Here is a 22,276-nt window from a genome sequence, read left to right as displayed (position 1 = left end):
TATACTTTTCGTCTTATCTTGGTGTCAGGAATCACCTGCCAAATGTTGTCGTGTTGTTTTGAAGCACCCTGTATATAACTCCTTGGGCGATCTGGAAAAGTTTGTGTTTATTCATTTGATGTCGGAAATAACGGAGTAGCATCACAGAAAAACGTGTTGGATATTTTTTTCACAAGGTAGACCATCTGTATTGGAAGATTTATCTCTTCGTTGTTGCTCAAAAGGATGCAACGCTTCAAATGGAAGCAAAATGTATCCCCTGCAGCATTTTAGGATATTGGCTACTAGAATAGACTATTGTTTTATTTTATTTTATTTTTTTATTTTATTATTATTATTATTATTTTTACATTCGCTTAGTCGCGTTACTCTTAGTCGGTTACCTAGAGCCAGTGGCGGCGGTTGGACGTTAAAAGTGAGGGGGCAAGACATGATCTGAATATTTGTATATAAATGTTAGTTTTCCTGGTTGTTTCTAACATTTTGTTTGACGAAAGGTTGTATAACTAATAGGATACTATATTTTCAGTTAAAATACCGTATATCGTATATAATAGTTTATTAAGTAAATTGAGAAGAACAACGCAAGTAGATACTAGCCCTTTGTACTCTTAAACAACGAAAGTGTAAGAAGAGATTTGATTCCTTGCTCATGAACATCTTAAAATTCTGTCTGGAAAATTGTGTGATCAGATTATTTAATAAATTTGCAAAACAAATAAATAGAAAGGATAATATTAATCATAGTAATGAATAATGATGCTTGTTTTGCAAAAGTTATATTGAAACTGAAGATTAATGAAAAACTTAATATTTAATTCCACACATGATATTAAATGTATGTTATTACTCTTAGAAAATGAAAGACAGTAAATACTACAAGCATATGCTACGACATTTAAAGAAATATTTGCTTTTGCAACTTCTTGAAATATGTTCGTTGCCATTAGGTGCAGATTTCACTTTCTTGGAACACATCAAAACACAACAATACTTACAATCCACACTTCAGTTATACAAAATAAACTTAAAACCTAGAATTATGTTCAATTTACTAAATTTTATTGTATATACACTCGTACATCCTTAAACACAACACTTCACTCGTATATTACACTACAAAACAATGGAAAAGATAGAGGTTGTTTCTTATCACGCTCTTTTTAATCGATATTCCTTACTTTAGAAAGAAGAAAAGACATTTTAGGAACTGTCAATTTTTGTGCAATTAAAAAATAACTTGTGAAATAGGCCCTACTTTTTTTTACATAATGTTCTTTCGATTAGCTTCAAAGCGGCTCACTAACATATCGAGCCCTTGTAAGAAGAAATGAAAGTATGCTGAAATTGTGCTCCAATAGGTTATTTTTTGGGGTTATTTTCTGTGGCGATTAAAACGCAATTACTGTAGCTTTCTTTACTCCACGGGAAGACAACCAATACGTATTCACGCAACAGCAAATATTATATGGCAGCATTTTTTCCTATTAATCAGTAACACATACAAAATCGTTACATTTCCAAATGAAACTATATACATTAATTGGTTACTTAAAAAAAGTGCGGGGGCAACTGCCCCCCTTTGCCCTCCCTAATCGCCGCCCATGCCTAGAGCATTCGAAAACCGACGAGTTATCATCATTGCGAATGATTTCTTTGGTAGTTTTTTTTTATTTCCATAAGTGAAAAAAGAAAAAATAGGAAAATTTGGGAGGGAAAGGATGGGGAAGGAAAAGAGACCATAAAAAGGAAAATTTACAAAAACGAAACAAAACAAAAAAACTATAAAAATTTAACAAAAGAGTTTGAACCTAGATTGCTTGTTTATTGTGTATTTCTGTATGTGTGTTCGGTATCTGTGTTCTCTGCATATTTATGTTTTTATGTTTTTACCTTTTGGCTTCTTCTTTTTACCTTAAGCTTCTTGTTTCTTGCAGGTTTTCCCTGTGTGTTTAGGTTTTATCACCCATATGTTTTATACATATATATATATATATGTATATATATACACACAAATATACATATTTTTAAATATATTTCTTTGGAATTCACCTATTTCTTTCACTGCACTAATGGTTTTCACCTGTGTTTCCACACTAACACTTTGCACCAAAACTAATATTCTTAACACTACACTACACTATGCTTTTGCTGTCACTAGCACTAATAATCACTGACACTTGTTTTTCACCTATATGACTTTCTATTTATATATATACATATATACACATACACATATACATATACACATACACACATACATACATAACACATATATACACACATGTTTGTTTTTCCATTTATTGTTTACTTTCACTCTTCCAAATTTATCTTTTCATTTAACTCTATTACTGTATTCATTATTTATTTATTTGTCTTAACCGCTCATTTTGCGTTCCTTGGTATCTTGGCTGGTTCTTATAGACTGGGTCCGGGGTCCACTCGGAGCACTTAGTGTGGACCCCGGTCCGTTGTATCCCAGTGCTATCCTCACCAACCTCCCCTGGCTCCCGAACGGTAAATGCGGTGTTTTCCATTATGTCCTTTCTTATCATTTCCCTATTCCCTCCCGTGAACCCAGCACCACTCTCCACTTCACGCACTCTTCTTCACACACTCTTGCACTGGAATTCCTCTTCCAGTCCCTAGGCTGGAGGTGCATCCATTCATTCAACTTGTTCCCGGTGGGAGACACGGTTTTCCTGTGTTTCCTCTCCTGGAGTCTTTTCTCCGGTCCAGGAACAAGTCTCACATTGGTTCATTTTCTTTCATTCATCACTTTAATTCTCTCCATTGTTTAAATTTCTTCTGTATATATTTATTCTTATATCTGAGTATTCATTAGTTATTTTTTCAATTTCTCACAATCTTCCTTACTAGTTAATATTTCTTGTAAAGTCTTGTTTCGAATATCCCTTCTTAATATCACGTCATCTTCCATTGTTGGGCACCACATAATGTGGTGTTCTGGTGTGCCAATTTCTCCACATTCACAGCTTGGTGTTCGTTTGGATTTTATTTTATACAAGTAATCTTCATACGGTCCATGTCCTGTTAGGAAATAAATTATTCCGTAAGTGGGATTTAAATGTTTTATTTGTAGTCTATCTTTTATGTTTGGAAATATCTGATGTATTCTGTGAGCTTCTTCATACCGTTGCCAATCTTCATTCCAAATTGCTATCATATGATCTTCAATTTCTTTTTCGGTATTTAGTTCTTTATCAAATGTATTTCTGATTTTGTCTAGATTTCCTTTTCTTAACCAATAGTTCGCTGCCCTCTGCAGAGCTACAATATTCATGGGGCTTACTCCTAATATTATACTTAGTGAGCTATGTGATGTTGATGAAAAAGCTCCACTTAATCTTATTAGTATGTTTCTTTGTGGTCTATTTAATCTATTCTTATATGTTTTATTTTCTAATGTTCTCCTAGTCCAAACACTTGATGCATATGTTATTGCAGCTGCTAAAATGGTTTCTTGGTACAAATTTATTATTTTCCATGGTAGTTTGTATTTGTTTCTAGCTATCGTAATTAATTTATTTGCTATGCTGTTCCCTCTAGTTGTTATATATTTAAAATGTGCATCAAAATTTAGTTTTTCATCTAATATTATTCCCAGATATCTTATCTTTTCTCTTTTTATGTTTATATCATTTAACTTTATTATTGGGTTTCGTTGTAACTTTGTTCCAAAAATTAGGTATTTAATTTTGCTCGTTGATAATTTTAATTTACTGTCTTTGCTCCATTTGTCTAATTGTTCTATTATTTTTGCAGTTTTAATTTCTAATTCTCTTCTGCTATTTCCACTTGCTGTTATTGCAATATCGTCGGCAAATGCAACAACTATGTCCACTTCCTGCATCTTGTTTAATACTTCCAAGCATGGTTGTAGCTCAATGTCCCATAAAGTTGGTCCCAGGATAGAACCTTGTGGGCAACCTTTCTCGGTCTCAATTTCTATGTCTCCTTCTTCGTTCGGTATTATGATTTTCCTGTTTAATAAGTAATTTCTTATTAAGTTTATTATGTATTTAGGCAAATTTAATTTTCTGATATTTTGTAGAAGAGAGGGAAACCAAAGATTGTCAAAAGCTCCTTCAATATCTATAAAGAGTGCTAAGACATATTTTCGTTCGTACCTTTTTTCCTTTATATTATCTACTAATCTATTTACAGCGTCTTCTGTTGATTTTCCAATTCTAAAACCATATTGTAATTGATCGTCCTTAACGTCTCTATATTTTTGTAACCTCAAAAGTTTTGGAAATGTTTTTAAGCAAGCAAATGGGTCTATAAGATCCAACTTCTGAGGCGTCCTTTTCTGGTCCTTTAGATAGAATACTTAACTTTGAAACTTTCCAGGAATCTGGGAAAATTTGCTTCTTAAGTAACCAATTAAATAGTCTTGCTAGATATGGTGTCCAAATATTTTTTGCTTTTTTGTATATTTCATTCTTTAGTCCATCTATTCCTGTGCTTTTTTGTTTTTTAAGTTTCTTCATTATCTTTTCCATCTCCTCATTTGTTACGAGATCTTCTTCAGGTACAGTATCAATGGTTTCCTCCATCATTTTGTTTCTTAACTCGTTGTTACTTTCCGTATCTGTCTCCTTTATATCCTTTGGGAAGAACTTATTTGTTAATGCCGTTAATGTTTCCTCTCTGTTCGTAGTTAGCATTCTATCAGGTTTGTTAACTGTGCTCAAGATTAGAGGGTTGACTTTTTGTGTAATTAGTTTGTAGGGTGTTCCCCATGGGTCTACTTCTTTATTCTTTTTTAGGAATAAATCCCAACTTTTCTTTTTTGCCTCTAATAGTTCTTTGAATTCTCTTTTAGCAATTCTGTATTTTTCCAATCTCCTTTCCTTCAGAATGGGATGAAGTGTTGATTGGTAGCTTTTTCTTGCTGATGTTGCTATTCGTTTCAGCCTCTGGAGTTTGGGATTCCAAAAGTCTTCGTATTTCTTAATTTCATTATTTGTCGGGGTAGCATCTTTTAGTGCTTCTTTGGTTACTAACTCTATTTGCTGTATTATTTGTGTAACAGTACTATCTTCTATTTGTGGTAACTTTAAATTATCTTTAAACTTATTCCAGTTTGTTTTCTTTATATTATATGTCTCTGCTACTTTGGTTGTTTGGTTTGCCTGAATTTCTATGGTGATGATTTCGTGATCACTTAGCGTGTTACTGTCTCCCAGATGCCAATTTGTTACTCTGTTTGCTAACTCAGTGGTTGCACATGATACATCTATGTGTGATTTTCCTCTGTTTCCTATAAAGGTTGGTCTATTTCCCACGTTTAAGATTTGCAGTCCATTTTGAATAATTAAATCTTCTACTAAGTCACGCTTGTCATCGTTTTCTTGTGCTCCCCACATTGTCGACTTTGCATTTGTGTCTGTCAACAGCAGAATACTATTATTACCTCTTTGTCCTATTATGTCCTGTATTTTGTTTACAAAATCTTGAGTTGGTAGTCGGTATTGAAAGTACGCATTAATTATCCAAAATTTATTTTTTTTCATTTAATTTCCACTGTTGTTATCCAATTATCTGCATACTGAGCTAGCTTCAGTATTTCAATTTCCTTATTCATGATTACAATCACAGCTTTTGGCTCTTCTCCTCCATAGATGATTCTACTTCCCACAGGAAAGGTTGTTAATTTGCTACTTGTTCCTGTATTGCCACAATATCTATTCTTTTTATTTCTGCTAATCTTCTTAATTCCATTGTTGCCACCTTGCTTCCCTGTGCGTTATTTTGCATTATTTTTAATGTGGGATAGTTTTCATCCATATCTCGTAAAAACGTAAGCATCCGCACCTGATTTCGTAGGATCATAATATACTCTACCGTGTGCTCTAACCAGTTGTTTATAAACATTTTCTAAGGACCAGTATATTCCTCGTCTTTCAAAAACTTGATCCACCAGATCTAGAAGTTCAAATCCATTTGCTGGTAAAATATAGATTCTTAGCTCAATTCTATCTGTCTCTTCCAGAGTTGGATATGTTATTGATCTACCATTTACATGCAAATCTCTTACTATTTGCCTGAGTGCTGTAGCCAATATTTGTTTTTCTTCTAGTTTTGCTAGTCTATATGTCTGATTTCTTCATATAGCTGTTGATTTGTTCCCTGCATTTTACTTTTATTTTCGTCTTCTAGCTTTTCTACAGTGTGTTCGCTTCCACACGTCGTACTAGATATTGTGTTCTCTTGTATTTGCTCCTTTCTTCCTGTACTGGGAAGAGATATTTTTCTTCTCCATGTACAAAGGAAGTATAAATATTTGGTAAATGTTCCATGCACTTATAATCTTCTTCTTTAAAAGTATTTTTACTGTTCCTTTTCCTGTTTTCTAGCAGTGTTGCTAGTTCACCCTTTTTGTAATACTATCATTAATTTTTCTCCTATTTGGTTCAATTTGGATTTTGGAGTGTTCTATATTTTTCCCTGTTTCTCTATTTATAAATCTGTGCGTTTCAGTTTGTGTTAGCGAGTTTATTTTGATGTTCTTATCTATTTCTATATTTATAATTTCCGTTTGCGTCGCTTGATTGGATTTAAGTATTTGTTGTTTGTGTTTTCTTTCAATAAATTGTTCTAATCTTATTTTGTCCCTTCTTCTTTTACTTGGACTCTTTTTCTTTTCCTTGTTTGTAGTTTTTTCACTCTCCATAGTTGATTTTTGAGATTATTCTCTCTCGTGCTACCTTGTATGAAACACATTCTTCAGTCTGAAGGTTCTCACAGTTTTTGTGACGTAATTTGCAAGATACGCAGATTTTTTCCCCTTCTCATCACACTCTTCACTTAGTGTCTTAGATCGCCACAGTATCGACATCTTGCTTTCTCTTTATTATCACAATACTTTGTTACGTGTCCGAATTCTTGGCAGATGAAGCATTGTGGTACTACCAGGAAGTCTTTGACGCGATGTGCTTCATAATCAATATACACTTTTTTCTTTCTCTACTTAGATTTTTCTTATTTTTGGTTCTACTTCTATGACAAGATGGCATCTTTTTTGCTGTTTTTTGGCAGCTCTAAACCTGACTTTTATCTTTTTTTGCCTCTTCCATGTCTTCTTGCTCGAAACTTTGCTCAATAAGAGCTTGTATAAGCTCCTCATCTTTTAAGTCAGAAGGTATACCATAAATTATCATCATTGGATTTCGTTTTTTGGTTTCTTCGCATTGGAAGTTTCTTTTAATTTCATCTTTAGACATAATATTTTTGATGTCGTCTTTTGTTGCTGTTTCTATTACTACTCTGTCCCTGGTTGTCCTTAGTCCTGTAATCTTCAGTTTTTCTTTTCGTGGGTCAATTGTACCTACTAATCTCTCAACTGTCTGTCTGGTTGTCTCTCCTTGGTTTGGTTTTATTATCAGTGCTGGTTTGGTTTTGGCTGTTACTTCTTGGATTGTTAGTTCCCTCTCTGTGGGCCTTCTTCTCTTGACTACCTCTGTCCAAGACGGCTTTTCATTCGTTTCCATTTTTTCAACGGTGATTTTTTCAATTTTTCCCCTAATTTGTTTATGTAATCCTTAATCATAGTATCTTGTTGGAACAGCTCCTGTTGTAGGTCTTGTATTTTCATTCTAAATCGGTGGCCGTCGCTTTCTCTTGCTATTTCCGTTTTTCCGAATAACTGTTGTGTTTCAATTAATTGAACTTCTTGTTTCAGTTCTTTTTTGTCTTCATCTAGCTTTCTTATTTCCTCCTCCATATGTCTGATTTGATGGTCTCTCGCCTGTTTTATTTCATTGTTTTCTTACTTAACGTGATTTATTTCTTTTTCCATTCTATTTATGTCTTGTTTTTGCTTTTCAATGATTCTCAATTCCTCTTCTTTATTACCTTTTTTTTCCTTTCATAATGTCCATTTTCAGCTGTAATTTTTCTTGTAGTAGATCTTGATTAGATGCCTTTAGTTTTTCACTTTCTTTTTCTAGTTTTTCCAATTTACCTTCTAGTACCGATCTATCTATAACCCAAATCACTACTCTCTTTTTTAGTTTGTTAAGATTATTCCTACCGATCTTTTTCCAATCTAGTAGTTCTTCTAAGAATACCATTTCTTTCTCGTATTGGGTTACAGTTTCCATTTCCGTAGTCTCCCCTTCAGTTGTTCTTTTTGATGATTTGTCCTGTGGGGAGGTATCTTCCCTTTCTCTTTTCCGGGCTTCGCTCTCTTCCGGTTTCTGGACCCTTACTACTGGATTTGTAGGTGATTGGTCCCTAGTTGGTGTACCTCTTGCACTACTTGGCAGTGACCTCGGAAACATTTTGTTCCCCTTATATTAACCTGTTTTTGATGTTAAGTTAGCCAGCTTTTACAAGACCCCAGAAACTCGATGGGCAAAACTTTTTTATTTACCGACCAATTTTTGTGAAACTTTGTATGTTAATTGTAGACACCCTAAACTATCAGAGGGGATTGAAAGGGGTAAGTTCCGGGGGTAAGGGGGAAATAACTGAAAAAAATTAAAGCAGAAATGAAAAAATAGAAAAATATCTCGGGGGAGGGGGGTCACCGATATTCTTCCAAAAATGAGGTCAAAGGTCAAACCAAGTTGGCCCAGACCACAACTTTGGTCGAATTTCCTAAATCCGAATGGGGAAGGGGGACACTTTGGGAGGAGAGTGAAGGGGGTTGAGGACCCACCTCCAAAAAAAATCAATCCCGTGGTCCTTCAAGTTTGGGCGCTACGAGGTCCTGAAATTGGCACTTTGGTCCATTTTACACACTACGGACACAATTTTTTTTTTTTTGAGTTGGCTCTAGTAAGTTTATGTTGCTTTCAATAAAAGTTGAAAGCAATGTTCTTGCATGCAATAAGATGTTGAAAAGTACTTACATTGACCTTGCCGTGTAAAGCAGATACTTTTCCACCTCAAGCTGGATGCACACGTTGCACTAATTACTTTTTAGAAATTTTTCTTCCCATTTTCAGGTTCCTATGTATTTATATGGGGTTATTTTAGCCAGATTTTACCTATAAATTTTGAACCGTTGGTCCGTTTTTGTTGGCTTTTTCTTTGCCGTGTTCGTTGTAACGCACCGCGTCGAACGATACCACTCGCGACCCGATACACGCAGTTTTCCCACTTTTCTCGCACTTAGCTGCAGAGCAACATAACACACGTCTTACTGCTCCGAATATATATCTCTTCTATTGGTTTGTTAACTATTGGTTTATTATATTTACAGAAAAAACAATATTGACGGTTCATCTCGTGGAAATAACGCAAAAAGTGTTACATATTACCTTGAAAAGGGATCGCGAACCTTCTGTACGCCCATTCTGGATCTGCCACTAGGTACAGTAATCACCATAAGTATCTTCCCGCTTGAATTTTACAAATTCATTAGATCGTATACATCACATTTACTGTTATAAACGCCATACACGTAAGAACTCTAGCAACCAAAGACAGCTGGTAGATCTGGCCAGCACTGAAACAGGCTTTTGCTGTGGAGTTTATGATGCACAAAAAATTCTCCATTTTAAGATTAATCTCTATTATTTGGAGCGTGTTGTCAATTGAGTTCTATATATCAAGGACATAATAACTTGTGAGTTTAATGTATTATTTCATATACTGTATATGGGATGAGACGACAAACAATGATCAAACATGAGTTAGAAAATGGTTAAAATAAACTGAAAACATCAAATCTAGAACATCCCTAAGCATATAAGTTTGTCAATATTTGCTTCAATTGGCCTACTCCATTCCTGTTACCGTCTTATCTCTTTCCTTCTCCACAAGAGATCTTGCGTATCACACTGAGTATGAAATTGAAATTGAATCACCTTAGAAAGATCCGTTCTGCTGGGATTAGTACTCGGATCTCTTGAGTAAGAATCCAATGCGGTAACCACTTACCTCCATTAATCACTTACTTGATGTTGAAAAAACTGTTAGCTAGCTAAAAAACCTCTGATGTAAGTCTAGACGAGAAACAAAGTCCGTATGAAAAGAGGATCATTAGTTGGATTAATTTTCTTTATCAAATTTTATTCTTTAGGTAGTTACTATTCTGTTATTGCTTTATCATTATTAATGTTATTATTATTAACAATTATTTTAAACCCATTATTTCACAGATTCAACCTGTTTCACATCAGTTACTGTTATGTAAAAGGAAACGTGATTTATGAGGAAAAGAATGATTTTTGCATTGAAAGAGAAGTAACTTTTAATTATTCGCCGCAAACTCAGTCGTATCTCACTGGATAACAAAACCTAGTATGGAACAGAAAACATTATACACACAGTGTTTCTTTCAGAAACTATGTTCCAGGGGGGCACACTTCGTATTCTGGGGGTCACTCTCAGAGCTCGGGGGCTAAAAACATGTCTGGAAGAAACGCTGTTTACACACATCCAAAAGCAAATTTGAGATGTAAGAAACAGTCGAACAGTTTGAGTGAATAGTTTGCTAATTATGAGTTCATGTATTCGAACTCTGGACTAGGCCAAGTTTTATTATTATTATTATTATTATTATTATTATTATTATTATTATTATTATTATTATTATTATTATTATTATTATTATTATTATTATTATTATTATTATTATTATTATTAAAGGATTGGTACTGCTAACTTAACCTGGAGACAGAGAACATTTCTTTAAATAACCCTTGGCAACTCCTTTCCTTACAAGTTCAATTAGGAAACAATATTATACTTAATGTTAAATTCTAGAAGTGAAAACAAGGTATTAAATATACTTACTATTCTATTATTATCCTCTAGAGTGTGGAAGATCGGACTTCGATTCTCGATAGTATAAATCCAAGTTAAGAAGAGAGCAACATAACACCAGGTGTATTCTTTAGCTAACGTCTGCACTGTTTGTTGGGTTGCTGACCAAACTCCGAAATAAATTTCATACAACTGAAAATGGTTTCATGACTATTAATAAAATCTTAACTAAAATCTTTTTTTGTTTCAGACAGTCCATTCTCGTTTGCTTCTTATTATACATCTCACATGGTACTTCAAATGGCTCCTCACTCAACAACCATTTGGGGTTATGGAATTCCTTCGGCTGGGATCATCGTTGAAGTAGATGGAAATAGCGTCAATACAACTGTTAATGGTACGTTTTATCTCAACTATATGTATGCCCTTGCTTAAACATTTATTTAATTATCGTTGTTATTAGTATGTGTGTGTGTCACTGTTAGGAGTATACAAAATACAATCTATTACTTAACAATGTATTTTACATACATTGTACTACAAAAATAAATAAATAAATAAATAAATACCCGCAGAATAAAACTAGAAATTGGTATTGACAACGAACAACATGTGTTTAGCGTCTTAAAAATTTGTGTTTCTTGATTTTCTAGAAAAGAGCGGAGTAGAATTTACTCACATTTCATTTAGTACAGTTCAATTGACTATTGACTCTGTTTAGTTATTGATTGGTATGTACGACCTCGTATGTCTTATCCGTCGACAATTTCATATTTAAACAAAAAAACCAAGGTACAGGTCACCGCACTAAACTTTCTCTCTCTAATTCCTTGAACTAAATCATGTTGTGTTGCAGTTTTTAAAGAAACATTTTCTTCTGACACACGAATAAAATTCAAAGGCGTTTTTAGGGCGCACGGTGGCTCAGTGATAGAGCGATTACCTCTGGTACGTGAGATCCCTGGTTCGATCCTCGTTTCACTAAGTTTGTTGTAGAGAACATCGTATCCTTGGATTTTCTTGCGGTACTTCCGTTTCCTCCATATTCTCATTCCACCAATTATTCCAGCCGTCTTACTTAGCCTAAGAGGCATTAATCATGGGACGTTAAATTGGATGATTTCATTTCATTTCTTTTCTAAGGAGGTTTGGAATACTTCACCGAAAGAAAGCTCATTCCCAAAAGGAAATCACTCCTTGTAGATTTTTCCAAAACAAAAAACTTATTCCATATCTTAGGATTATTAATGAAATATTTGTTTATAAAAACAACATCACATGAGTGATATTTTACAACATCGTAAAGAAAAAAAGTCACCCCTATAATAAACTTCCTTTTGTGGGATATTCTTCATGGAAGTGATTTACGCAACATTACAAGAATAACAATGAAATATTTATTTATGAAATATGACATAAATCGTTTGTGACATTTTTCAGAAAGTAGTCAGATAAAAGAAACTCATTTCCAAGGGTAAACTATTCCTTGTAATTTTTTTCGTAAGGAACAATTTACACTTGTAATTTCGTAAGGAACAGAGTTATTTATGAAGTACTTATTTATAAAGTATGAACAAAATACCATAACTTGTTATTGAGAAAATTATTCGAAAAAAAAATCTCTGCCAAGAATAAACTACCCTTCATAGATTTTTTCACCACAAATGGGATATATCATATTGTCAAGTTATTAATGAAATACTAGTACCAGTGTTCAAGGTGGAGAAAAAGCAGAGACGGTATGCTTAAAATTTTGATTCGACATACCGGCTACCTGAATGTTGAAAAGCAGTGAAGGTATGTTGCCTAAAAGGTTGCGTTTCTATTTACATAATGACTGAAAACCACGGACGTCATATAAATAATAATGAGGTACTCATGCAACCTCACAGCAGTAAGTACTTCACAGAATATCATATAAATAATAATAATTATATCTATGTATTTGGAATATAATATTCAGGCTGTGAAACGATTGTAATCGAAAAATGAAATGAAATAAAATCTTTGACTTTTACGTCCCACGTTGTGCCGGTGAGGCTAAAGGAGACTTTGATTATGAGTAATGAGTGAAATGGTAGAATGAAGTAAGTGGGAGGGAACGGGAGAACCACGAGGAAACCCACGCACACGGTGTTTGTCCACCACAAATTTCACTTGGCGGGGCTGGGATCGAACCTGGGACCCAAAGCACAAGAGGTGAACGCTCTACCACTGAGCCGCCGTGACTGGTGATTGATTGCTTGATCTGTATTTAACTCTAGCATTGAGCAGTGATGCCATATAGAAAGAGACGTACAGTTTCAAGAGGGATCTGAAGCAGTGTAATGCATGTAACGCTCTCCCACTGCGAACTGAGCTTGCTAACACTGGCTATATAGTTAGCCTACGCGCCTTTATTGGGAAGTTATATGGATGTAGATCCACATCTCTAATACTTTTGCCTCTAAAAGGGACTTAACTTTAATTCAACCACCGGAAATTAAATTTAAAACCTCCTCGAGTCGAATGACTCAAGTGTAAATATTAAGAACGGTAGATGACGTTCGTGAATTACTACTCATTAAACAATAAGTAAAATTAATATACTGTCATCTATTGTCAAAATATTACACTTTGAATTCAAAACTTGAATAGTTTTGCTGAATAATAATACAGATAGCTCACTGTATAGTTAGTGTTAGATATGGGCTTACGCACCTGGTGTCATATAATGTTAACCGCACAGCATCAACAATAATGACTGGAATAGGGGCGTGCTCTTTGTCATTAGACCGCAGAGTAATGGCACAACAGTGCATACTCCGTCACGACACTGCCTTCATCACTTCGATACCTGGGTCAGAATCTCTCTCCTTCCAGGGAAACAACTGCTCAAGACGTGTACAGTATGACTACTACATACCAGTAGTGGATTCATCAGGGCTCGATAAACCTTTACATGGTCATCTGTGGACCCAGTAGTGAGCGTGGAGGACATTATAATGGCTCCTAGCTGTCAGAAGGTCATTGCTGATCATGAACATTCATTCATTCATATCGGTCATGTTACCAGCTGGGAATGCCATCTTTCAGCAGGATAACACCCGCTTGTCACAAGGCCAACGTTGTGCTGTAGTGATTCAAGCAACATAGTGGTGAATTCCCAAATGCATCCGATCTTTTAGCCCAATTAAACACCTTTAACTTCCTGTTCGAAAGAAAAGCCACAGTTCAAATTTAAAAGCATCTAAATATTAATCCCTTGTGCAGTGAGAATTCAGCCCTGAAACTGACAGACTGCAGCACCGATTCAAAACTTTGGTGTTGATCTACAGTATTACTTCATTTGAAATGACACACGTTTTCACTAACTATTTCTTTTCGCAGAAAAAGGCATTTGGAGAGCAGAATTGGAACCTCATGAAGCTGGTGGTCCTCACACAATCGTTGCAATGCAAAGTTATCAAGTAAGTTTAATACATGTGTGTTAAAGTGGTGTAAGTACGCTGTAAGTAAAACAAGTTTCAATTATAACAAAATAGGGTAAAATATTGTAATGAATTTTTAATATTAATAATAATTGGCCTGCAAGTACAGTTCGAGGTAAAAGTTGGAAATACTACTGTAGGTATGACCCAAAATTTCTGAGAATTTTGTCTTTAAAAAATCAGAAAATGTCTTAAATCCTAATTCACACCATCACTTTCAAAGTAGTCACCTTAGGCCTGGAGCGATTTTCTCACTGTTGGAAGCACTACTGGAGGTCTATATAAATACGAGGCATGTTATCAAGTAAGTACCGTCTTGTACTTCGGCCACTGCAGTGGTACGGTCGGGATCCAGTGCATGCGTGCTGTGTACTTGCCCGTGTTTACGTTTGTGTATGAGTAATTAAAATTCCTCCAGCGATGGAGAATCTCGATAACTGTGAAATACGCGCTGTGATTCGCTTTCTTAGTTCTAAAGGTGTGAAAGTGGCTGAAATTCATTGCCAGATTGGTAAAGCATTATGAGCGATGGAATGGTACGAAAATGAGTAAAAGCTTTTAAAGATGGCCTCATGAATATTCATGATGAGGAACGAAGTGAACGACTTCTGTCATCACTGAAGATTTGGTACAGAAAGTTGATGAAAACGTGAAAGAGAACAGAGTTTGTTTGTGTGTTTGTCTGTCTGTCTGTCTGTGTTCGGGCTGGGGACCAGACGAGTGGACCGAGAGTTACCAAATTTTGGTCAGGGGTGCCTTGCCCCAGACCCCAGATCAAGACGAAGCGTTTTTGTCGAAATTCGAACCAAGGGGGTCTCAGGGGGCATTTACCGGGACATGTAAAAGTAGTAGAAAATCCGTATATTTATTTATTTAACAATCACCAGATACAGCTCAGAGGCCATTTTACACTGAATATCCAACAACATTAACAATGGAAAGGATTTGGGAAGGTATCGGCCAGGGCCTGTTTAGTAGGTGCCATCCCGGCATTTGCCTGGTAGGACTGAGGGAAACCCTGGAAAACCTCAGTCAGGATGGTAGGCAGCGGGATTCGAAGCCACGACCTCCCGAATGCGAAGCCAACGCTCTACCACTTGAGCTATTAGTGTCGAATTCATATTTTCGCGGTCGCTGAAATCAATGGTGAAACTCCAGTCGCATTAACTTCCAAATTCAGGCTATTCGGCTCCGGGCCGGGGTCACCGGAGGGGGGGGTGAGATACCAAGACATATAAAAATAATCCAAAATGACCGATATTAGTGTCAAATCCATAGTTTTTGCGGTCGCTAAAATCAATGGTGACACTTCCATTAGCGATGACTTGCAAGTATGCGGGCCGGGAGTCAACGGGGGGTGGATACTGAGACATGTAAAAATAGCTCAAAATGACCGATATTAGTATCAAATCCATAGTTTTCGCGGTCGCTGAGATCAATGGTGATACTCCCACAGGCGTTGACTTCCAAATACAGTCCCTGTGCGAAGCATTTGTATATTCAACTACTTTTACAATATATGTGTTCCTTTCTCTGTTGAATCAAATGCTAACAGAACTTTCTTTCAACATATTTTTTTGTTTTTATTATTCCGTCAACTACTGTCGGTTCCAAATGACAGGTTAAAGGAGCAACAGAAAATTGTCCTTGAAATAACATGTTTGATACTGCAAGGATGCGATGACGAAAAGTTATGATTATAAATGTCCATGCTGTTACACAACGGCACTTATGCTTTCGAAAGCTTGAAATTTCCCTGACTAGTAGCAGGAATTCTGAGAATTCCATAACTTTTCTTGAAATTTCAAATTCCCTGACTCTTCTAGAATACCTCGCTTACCTCGCCACCATATTGCAAGTAATACAAATCTCCTTATAAGAAAGAGTAAGCAAAAGCTTCCTGTAGTTTTCTTTTTAATTTTTAACGCTGATCCTTCTTTTTGTCATTTCATTTTGTTTTATCCTTCCTTATTTTTTTCATTTCTGGTCTCGACCCCCCGGACCCCCCCCCCTGGCTACGTGCCTGCTGCAACCCAAACTCAAAATCTCGTCACACAATTTACTGGAAACAATTTGATCATCCTCCGTACAGTCTCAATCTAGTGTTCAGTGCCTACCACATGTTCCTGTACTTGAAGAAGCATTAAATTATAATTTAATATTAGGCAACAGTCTATTTGGGTTGGCACAAAATTCATTTTTTTGTTATTGAGAATAGTAACGTTTTAACGCTTTTTAAATTGATTTCTTCTTTAAAGTGTGTTTTTTGGGTCTTAATATCACGTTTTCTAAAACGTATTGAGCCTTTTGAGGCCAAAATTGACAATAAATTTATTTGTTTTGAAAAGAACATTATGGAACCAGATACGCACTAGTTTGTTTCACGATCTTGTACCATTTTTCTGGCAACACAATAATCTGATCGATATCTTCTGTGGTTTTTGGTCAAAAATTTTGACACGTGATTCTCACAGACCTCGTTTGAAACTAACATAATACTAGTCATGGAGTTTTCCAGAAACCGAGACAAATGATTCTTTGATGGTGCGAGGTCTGGACTACACGGTGGATGCACTTAAACCTACGAGCCTAGTTCTCTATATTTCTGACGGGCCTTTAAGGATGTATGGGGACTGGTGTTGTCAATGTGGTATACGACACCCTTTCTGTTGACCAGTTCCGGCCGTTTCTGCTAAATTACTAGGTGCACTTGCGGTAATTGTTAATAGTGCATATCCAAATCTATCGTTCCGCTCAACGGTAGCGTTTGTGATGCACGATGTCCTTCCTGGGAGTCAGTGTGTGCCTTGCTTCAGACTGTTGAGCTTTTCCTCGATTCGATTACGATCTTTTTCGCACATTGTAGCCGTAGGTTATCCACTTATCATCATTCGTGATCAAAAGTTGTCCAAGTTCGTTACGTTTCAGTAGAGATTCGCTGATAGAAATTCGATCGAATAAAAATTTTTGAGTTAGATGATGTCGCACCCAAACGTCAAGCTTCTTTCTATAAAGCTTTCCCCAAGTGGTTTAATACATTTGATTATGGATGTTTAGGTCATTGGCGATGTTAGGACTGCTTACATGTCGCTTTTGCTGGACTTTTACCAACATATTACCCACTTGTGCTGTGAGATTTGCCGCCCACTTCGAGAACCATCTTCCAAAACGAAAGTGACTGACAAGGAAAGTTCGAGAGAAAGTATTCGTCAGCAGGAAAGCTAAGCATGCCATTAGAGACACCAATTCATGCTGATTACAACAAGCTAATAAAATTCCTGTATGGTTGAGAACTTTTCGAGACGTTCAACTTGGAAGTTTATATGAAAAAATAAGTATATGCGTATTTAAACGCGTTAAGTACAGCATTATTAGCAACAAATATTGATATGATGGTCTGAGCTTGCTACTGCTTGATCACAGGGGTTCATTCACGGACAAATTGTCCACTGCAAGTTGGATGACGAATGGCAAAGACGTAATGGTTGAGAATATACCAAAGAACTGCACACGATTTGTACAACCATTTGATGTGTTTGGATTCCGACCAATTAAAGATTATGACAGGAGATTTGTACATAGTATGAAACTTCTTCATCCGGATTTTATGATGTACCAACGAAACAATAAAATCAAGTTCGTGTCCATGTTAATGAATCAGTTCCGATTCACAGCAATACATTGGATTGTTTCAGTTTGCATTCCACAAGGCATGTTACCGAACAAATTATATACTGTTGAATCACCTCTCGAATTTGCTTTCAGCTTTGGTTATGCGAATTTTTCTCTTGAAGGATTCAATGTAACTGCACATATAAAATATTCATGATGCAAGGAAGTATTTTGCCTGCATCATTTCATCATAGAACAGAAGAACAAAAGTGATAAATTTTCATCTCTAACCTATAATTATTGAGAACAGTATAATGACTAATTTTTACTAAGAATCCTGTTAGTTATTGCAAAATAGTTTTTTTTTTTTTTTTTTTTTTTGTTACCTCCGATAGATTTCAATTTGTATGTCAATATTCGTTCCTAATAATGTTGCACTTAACGCGTTTAAATGTGTATATACTCATTTTTTTTTTCATGTAAACTTTCAAGTTAAATTTCTCGAACAGTTCTCAACCGTACAGGAATTTTACTAGTTTGGTGTAATCAGCATGAATTGGTTCTTTAAATGGCATGTTTAGTTTATCTGCAGGCAAGTGCTTTCTCCCGAACTTCCGTTGTGAACCATATTTTGGATGTTGCTTTTGATAACGTATCTTATCCATATGCTACACAAATTTCTTCACGTGCCTGTGGTACATTTGCACCTTTATCGAAATTAAATTGTGAAATGTTCCGTAGTTTTGCGGAAAATTCACTCATTTTCACGGTGCAATACCTTAAGTAAATTCCAACAAGTTTTGTACATCTACTAGCTTCACATATATACAGGGTGGCCACAAAGTTCCGTTACCCCTGAAAGTAAGTAATAAACCACTTTCATTCATAGGTATTCTGCCTTTATTGGTAGGTCAGCTGCCGCAGCTGAGAAGCTTCCATGCTCCACGGTCCTCCGCTAACTTCTTCGTCTTCGCGTATGATCTTTCTGTTTTTATATCATCCATTAATTGTAGTCTCCTTCGCCCCCTCCCTCTCTTTCCCGCCACCATACCCTCTAGGACGTCCCTCATGATACCATCTCTTCTTAGGCAATGTCCCAACCAGTTTCTCTTCCTCTTCCTAACAATATCTAAAAGTGTTCTTTTCTCACCCACCATTTCTAACACTCTCTCATTCGTTTTCCGCTCGACCCAACTAATTCATTCCATTCTTCTCCACACCCACATTTCGAAGGCTTCCAGTCGATTTTCGTCACCTTTATGTAATGTCCACGTTTCCGTCTCATATAGTACAACACTCCACACGAAGCATTTTATGAGTCTTTTTCCTCAACTCTTTATTCAAGGTCCCACAAAACAGACTTTTCTTCCTCCTAAAGGCTTCTTTCGCCATTCCTATCCTTGCTTTTATTTCACGTTCGCACTTTAACGTATGTAGATGACTACACGAAAAAAAATGAATGGCATGAACAACAATGCTTTCGAGAAGTTTTATTAAGACAGGAAACATTTAGTATCCAAAGGATCAGTCTGTCGACTGTCATTCTCATGACAAAGGATAATACGGCGACAGGTTCTGTGCGACATTTTGCGGACCATTGCGCGTGTAACTTGGGTGAAAACTTTGCGTCTGAAACAACTGCGGTAAAAGTGTTTGTTTCGGCGGAGGATCTCGTTGAAACCTGGTCTGAATGTCTCCACTCACTTCTGCGGGTGCGTGAAGTTGGCCCCCCACCTCTCAATAAAAGACTGCGAATACTATCAAAAATTAGTGCTTAATTTGTGCTAATTTGTGCCGTAAAATTTAGAATTTGTGCTCCATTACCAACAACGGAATTTGACGACAATGGTGGGGGGCTAACTTCACACTGCCCCCCCCCCACTAACTCAAACTGGATTCAAACCAATACCAATATTTAGTGCTCCATTTGTGCTGATTTGTGCCGCAAGTTTTAGAATTTGTGCTATACCCAGAACGGGGGAAATGAGAAACGATGATTTGGGGGAAGTGTGAAGTTGGCCCCCCCACCAAGTTGGATTCGATTCAAACCTATGCCAATATTTAGTGCTTAATTTGTGCTGATTTATGCCGCAAATTTTAGAATTTGTGCTATACCCAGAACGGGGGAAATGAGAAACTATGATTTGGGGGAAGTGTGAAGTTGCCCCCCCCCCCACCAAGTCGGATTCGATTCAAACCTATGATTTTAGTAGAGCTATAATAGTTTAAAAAGGTAAAACAAAGAATATGAATAGAACTAGTTGCACGCAAACAAAACAAGAATTGATTAAAAAAATAAAACGAATACTAACACTCTTGCAACTATATTTATAAAATGGTGTGATACAATAATATTATGCCAAGCGGAACATCGATAATTCCTGACTTCTCAGATCTTATTTAAACTTTTTCTGAGATTCTGTTCAGAAATTAACCAGACGTACATTTTTCAATATCGATTACATATTTTCACTGAAATGAATCTTCAAACTTTCACTAAAAATATCAATATTCACGCGCACGATATCATTTAAATTGATATAACTGGGAACTATTTGTGATAGAAAATCAAATTATACAAATGTAAAACCTTTCTGTCCTGACCTGCCAGAAATTAAAAAAATGTTCATATTATGTAGTTTAAAAAAATAATTGTTAAATTGTCGAAATTATTGCAACAAGATTATTTTGTTTTTAAAGTATATGAACATTCGTTGTAACAATTTATGATTGTGACAAAATATTGGATTTATGATTGTGACGGAGAAATAATGGAATACGTAAATGGACTATATTAAATAATTTTTAAAGAAATTTTTACAAGATACAGTATTCTTTCGTGTATAGTAAGAAATACATTGTCCATAAGTCATTTATGAATAATAAATTTTTATATAGTCCATTGTTAGTCAATGCCAAACAATTTGTCAAAAACATCACGGCTTCTATAATACTTTGATGCTATAATAATATTAAAATTTTGCTGAAATCATTTAGAAAATTTTATTTTATTTTTACGTATGTGTAACATGAATAAATTTATTTTTTCTGGTGTTCTGTATGCCCCGAAAAGTAATTAAATTTACTCTAAAAGGAGTCCTAGTTCGGATTTGTACAAAAACCAATGCCGGAGTTACATCAATTTGAATGATTTCGTGGCTTGAATACGGATAGTGTTGCCCACAAGATGAAAAATTTCCCATTTGGCTCAATTCTCTTGTTTCCGAGACGAGAATAGAGGGAAGAAGAATATCTCCAAGACGAGACCAGAAATTTCTCGAGTGTCTTGGACAACACTAGTTCACACAAGTCTTACAAGTTAGATCTCAAACCTTGTTTTATTGTTACATGATTCATGGTACAACACTTGTAAATTGACAAAGTGATTTTACGAACATAATGAAGAGCATTTGTTAATTAACGTTTAGAGATACGCGTCATTACACAATATAATGGAATAATAAATATGGTTTGAATGTTGTTATTGTTGATATACTACATCCTTCATCAATGTCTCGTTACGGGGAAAACTCCAATAATTTCCAAATGAAATTAAGAGAAAATGAGGGCTTATATATATATATATATATATATATATATATATATATATATATATACAAGGTGTCAAAAAAGTCCGTTGCCACTCAGTGTATCTTCGAAATGACTGCGAATATGAGAAAACGCAAAATACGTCCATCATTATTTTAAGGGACTTGAATTTTGAATTATAAAAGGTTCAACCCAAACAGAGCTACAGGGTAAACTTGGATATTTCAAATGCAAAGGGGTCGAGTAGTTTCAAATGGATCGACAAAAGAAATTTTGCTGTAAGTTCTGAATTTGCAAGGTTGCTGTGAGCGGGAGGAAGGTGAGTTTGCATACTATGAATAAATTACCAAACTAATTAATATTTAAAATGCAAATGTGGGAGGAATCTTAATATTTAATCTGATAATTACGTTAAATTACTGCAACCTCCTGCCACAAAGTTAATTTACTAAAATTAGTCAGTCGGTAGAGTCTTAGAATGAATAAAATTAAAATTTTGAAAAAGATAAACAAGATTCCTGTTATGCATGAAACTCTGATTTACAGGTTACTATGGTTTTAACACCCATCCTGTATGTGAAAGACACCCAAAATACGCTCATCGTAATTACGATCCATGGATAGACCCAGCTTCTGGCCTGAAAAGCAAACAAGATAGACAAAAGGGTAACACATTACCTTGCGGCCAAACTGCAAACAATAAAGAAGTCAACATTCCAGTGGAAATCCTGTTTTAATGCACCACTTCCGTAATTCCAGATGCACAAAAATATTATTACAAGAGCACTCGCGCGCGCGGTCTCGCTATGAGACCTAAAAAAAATATTTCTTTTTAATATTTCTTTATCACACTTTGATTTGTTATCGTTCGTGCACTTTTGAAGTTAAGGCGCCGCGCTCTT

General features: G+C 35.6%; 1 protein-coding gene across 3 annotated transcripts in view; it reads left to right on the top strand.

Annotated features, from left to right (window-relative positions):
* Nucleotides 1-22,276, top strand: part of LOC145684020 (sialate O-acetylesterase-like) — a 102,870-nt gene that overhangs the window by 24,392 nt on the left and 56,202 nt on the right. For all 3 annotated transcript variants that reach the window (XM_081755833.1, XM_081755835.1, XM_081755834.1), the window contains exons 3-4: nt 10,994-11,140; nt 14,113-14,192. In XM_081755833.1, coding sequence (XP_081611959.1) covers nt 10,994-11,140; nt 14,113-14,192 — 227 coding nt within the window. The remainder of the gene's footprint in view (nt 1-10,993; nt 11,141-14,112; nt 14,193-22,276) is intronic.

This window comes from Thermobia domestica, chromosome 4 (genome assembly GCF_964235325.1).
Source record: "Thermobia domestica chromosome 4, izTheDome1.hap1.1, whole genome shotgun sequence".
Lineage (NCBI taxonomy): Eukaryota > Metazoa > Arthropoda > Insecta > Zygentoma > Lepismatidae > Thermobia > Thermobia domestica.
The sequence above is the reverse complement of the archived record's forward strand: the minus strand, read 5'-3'. Positions and strand labels throughout refer to the sequence as shown.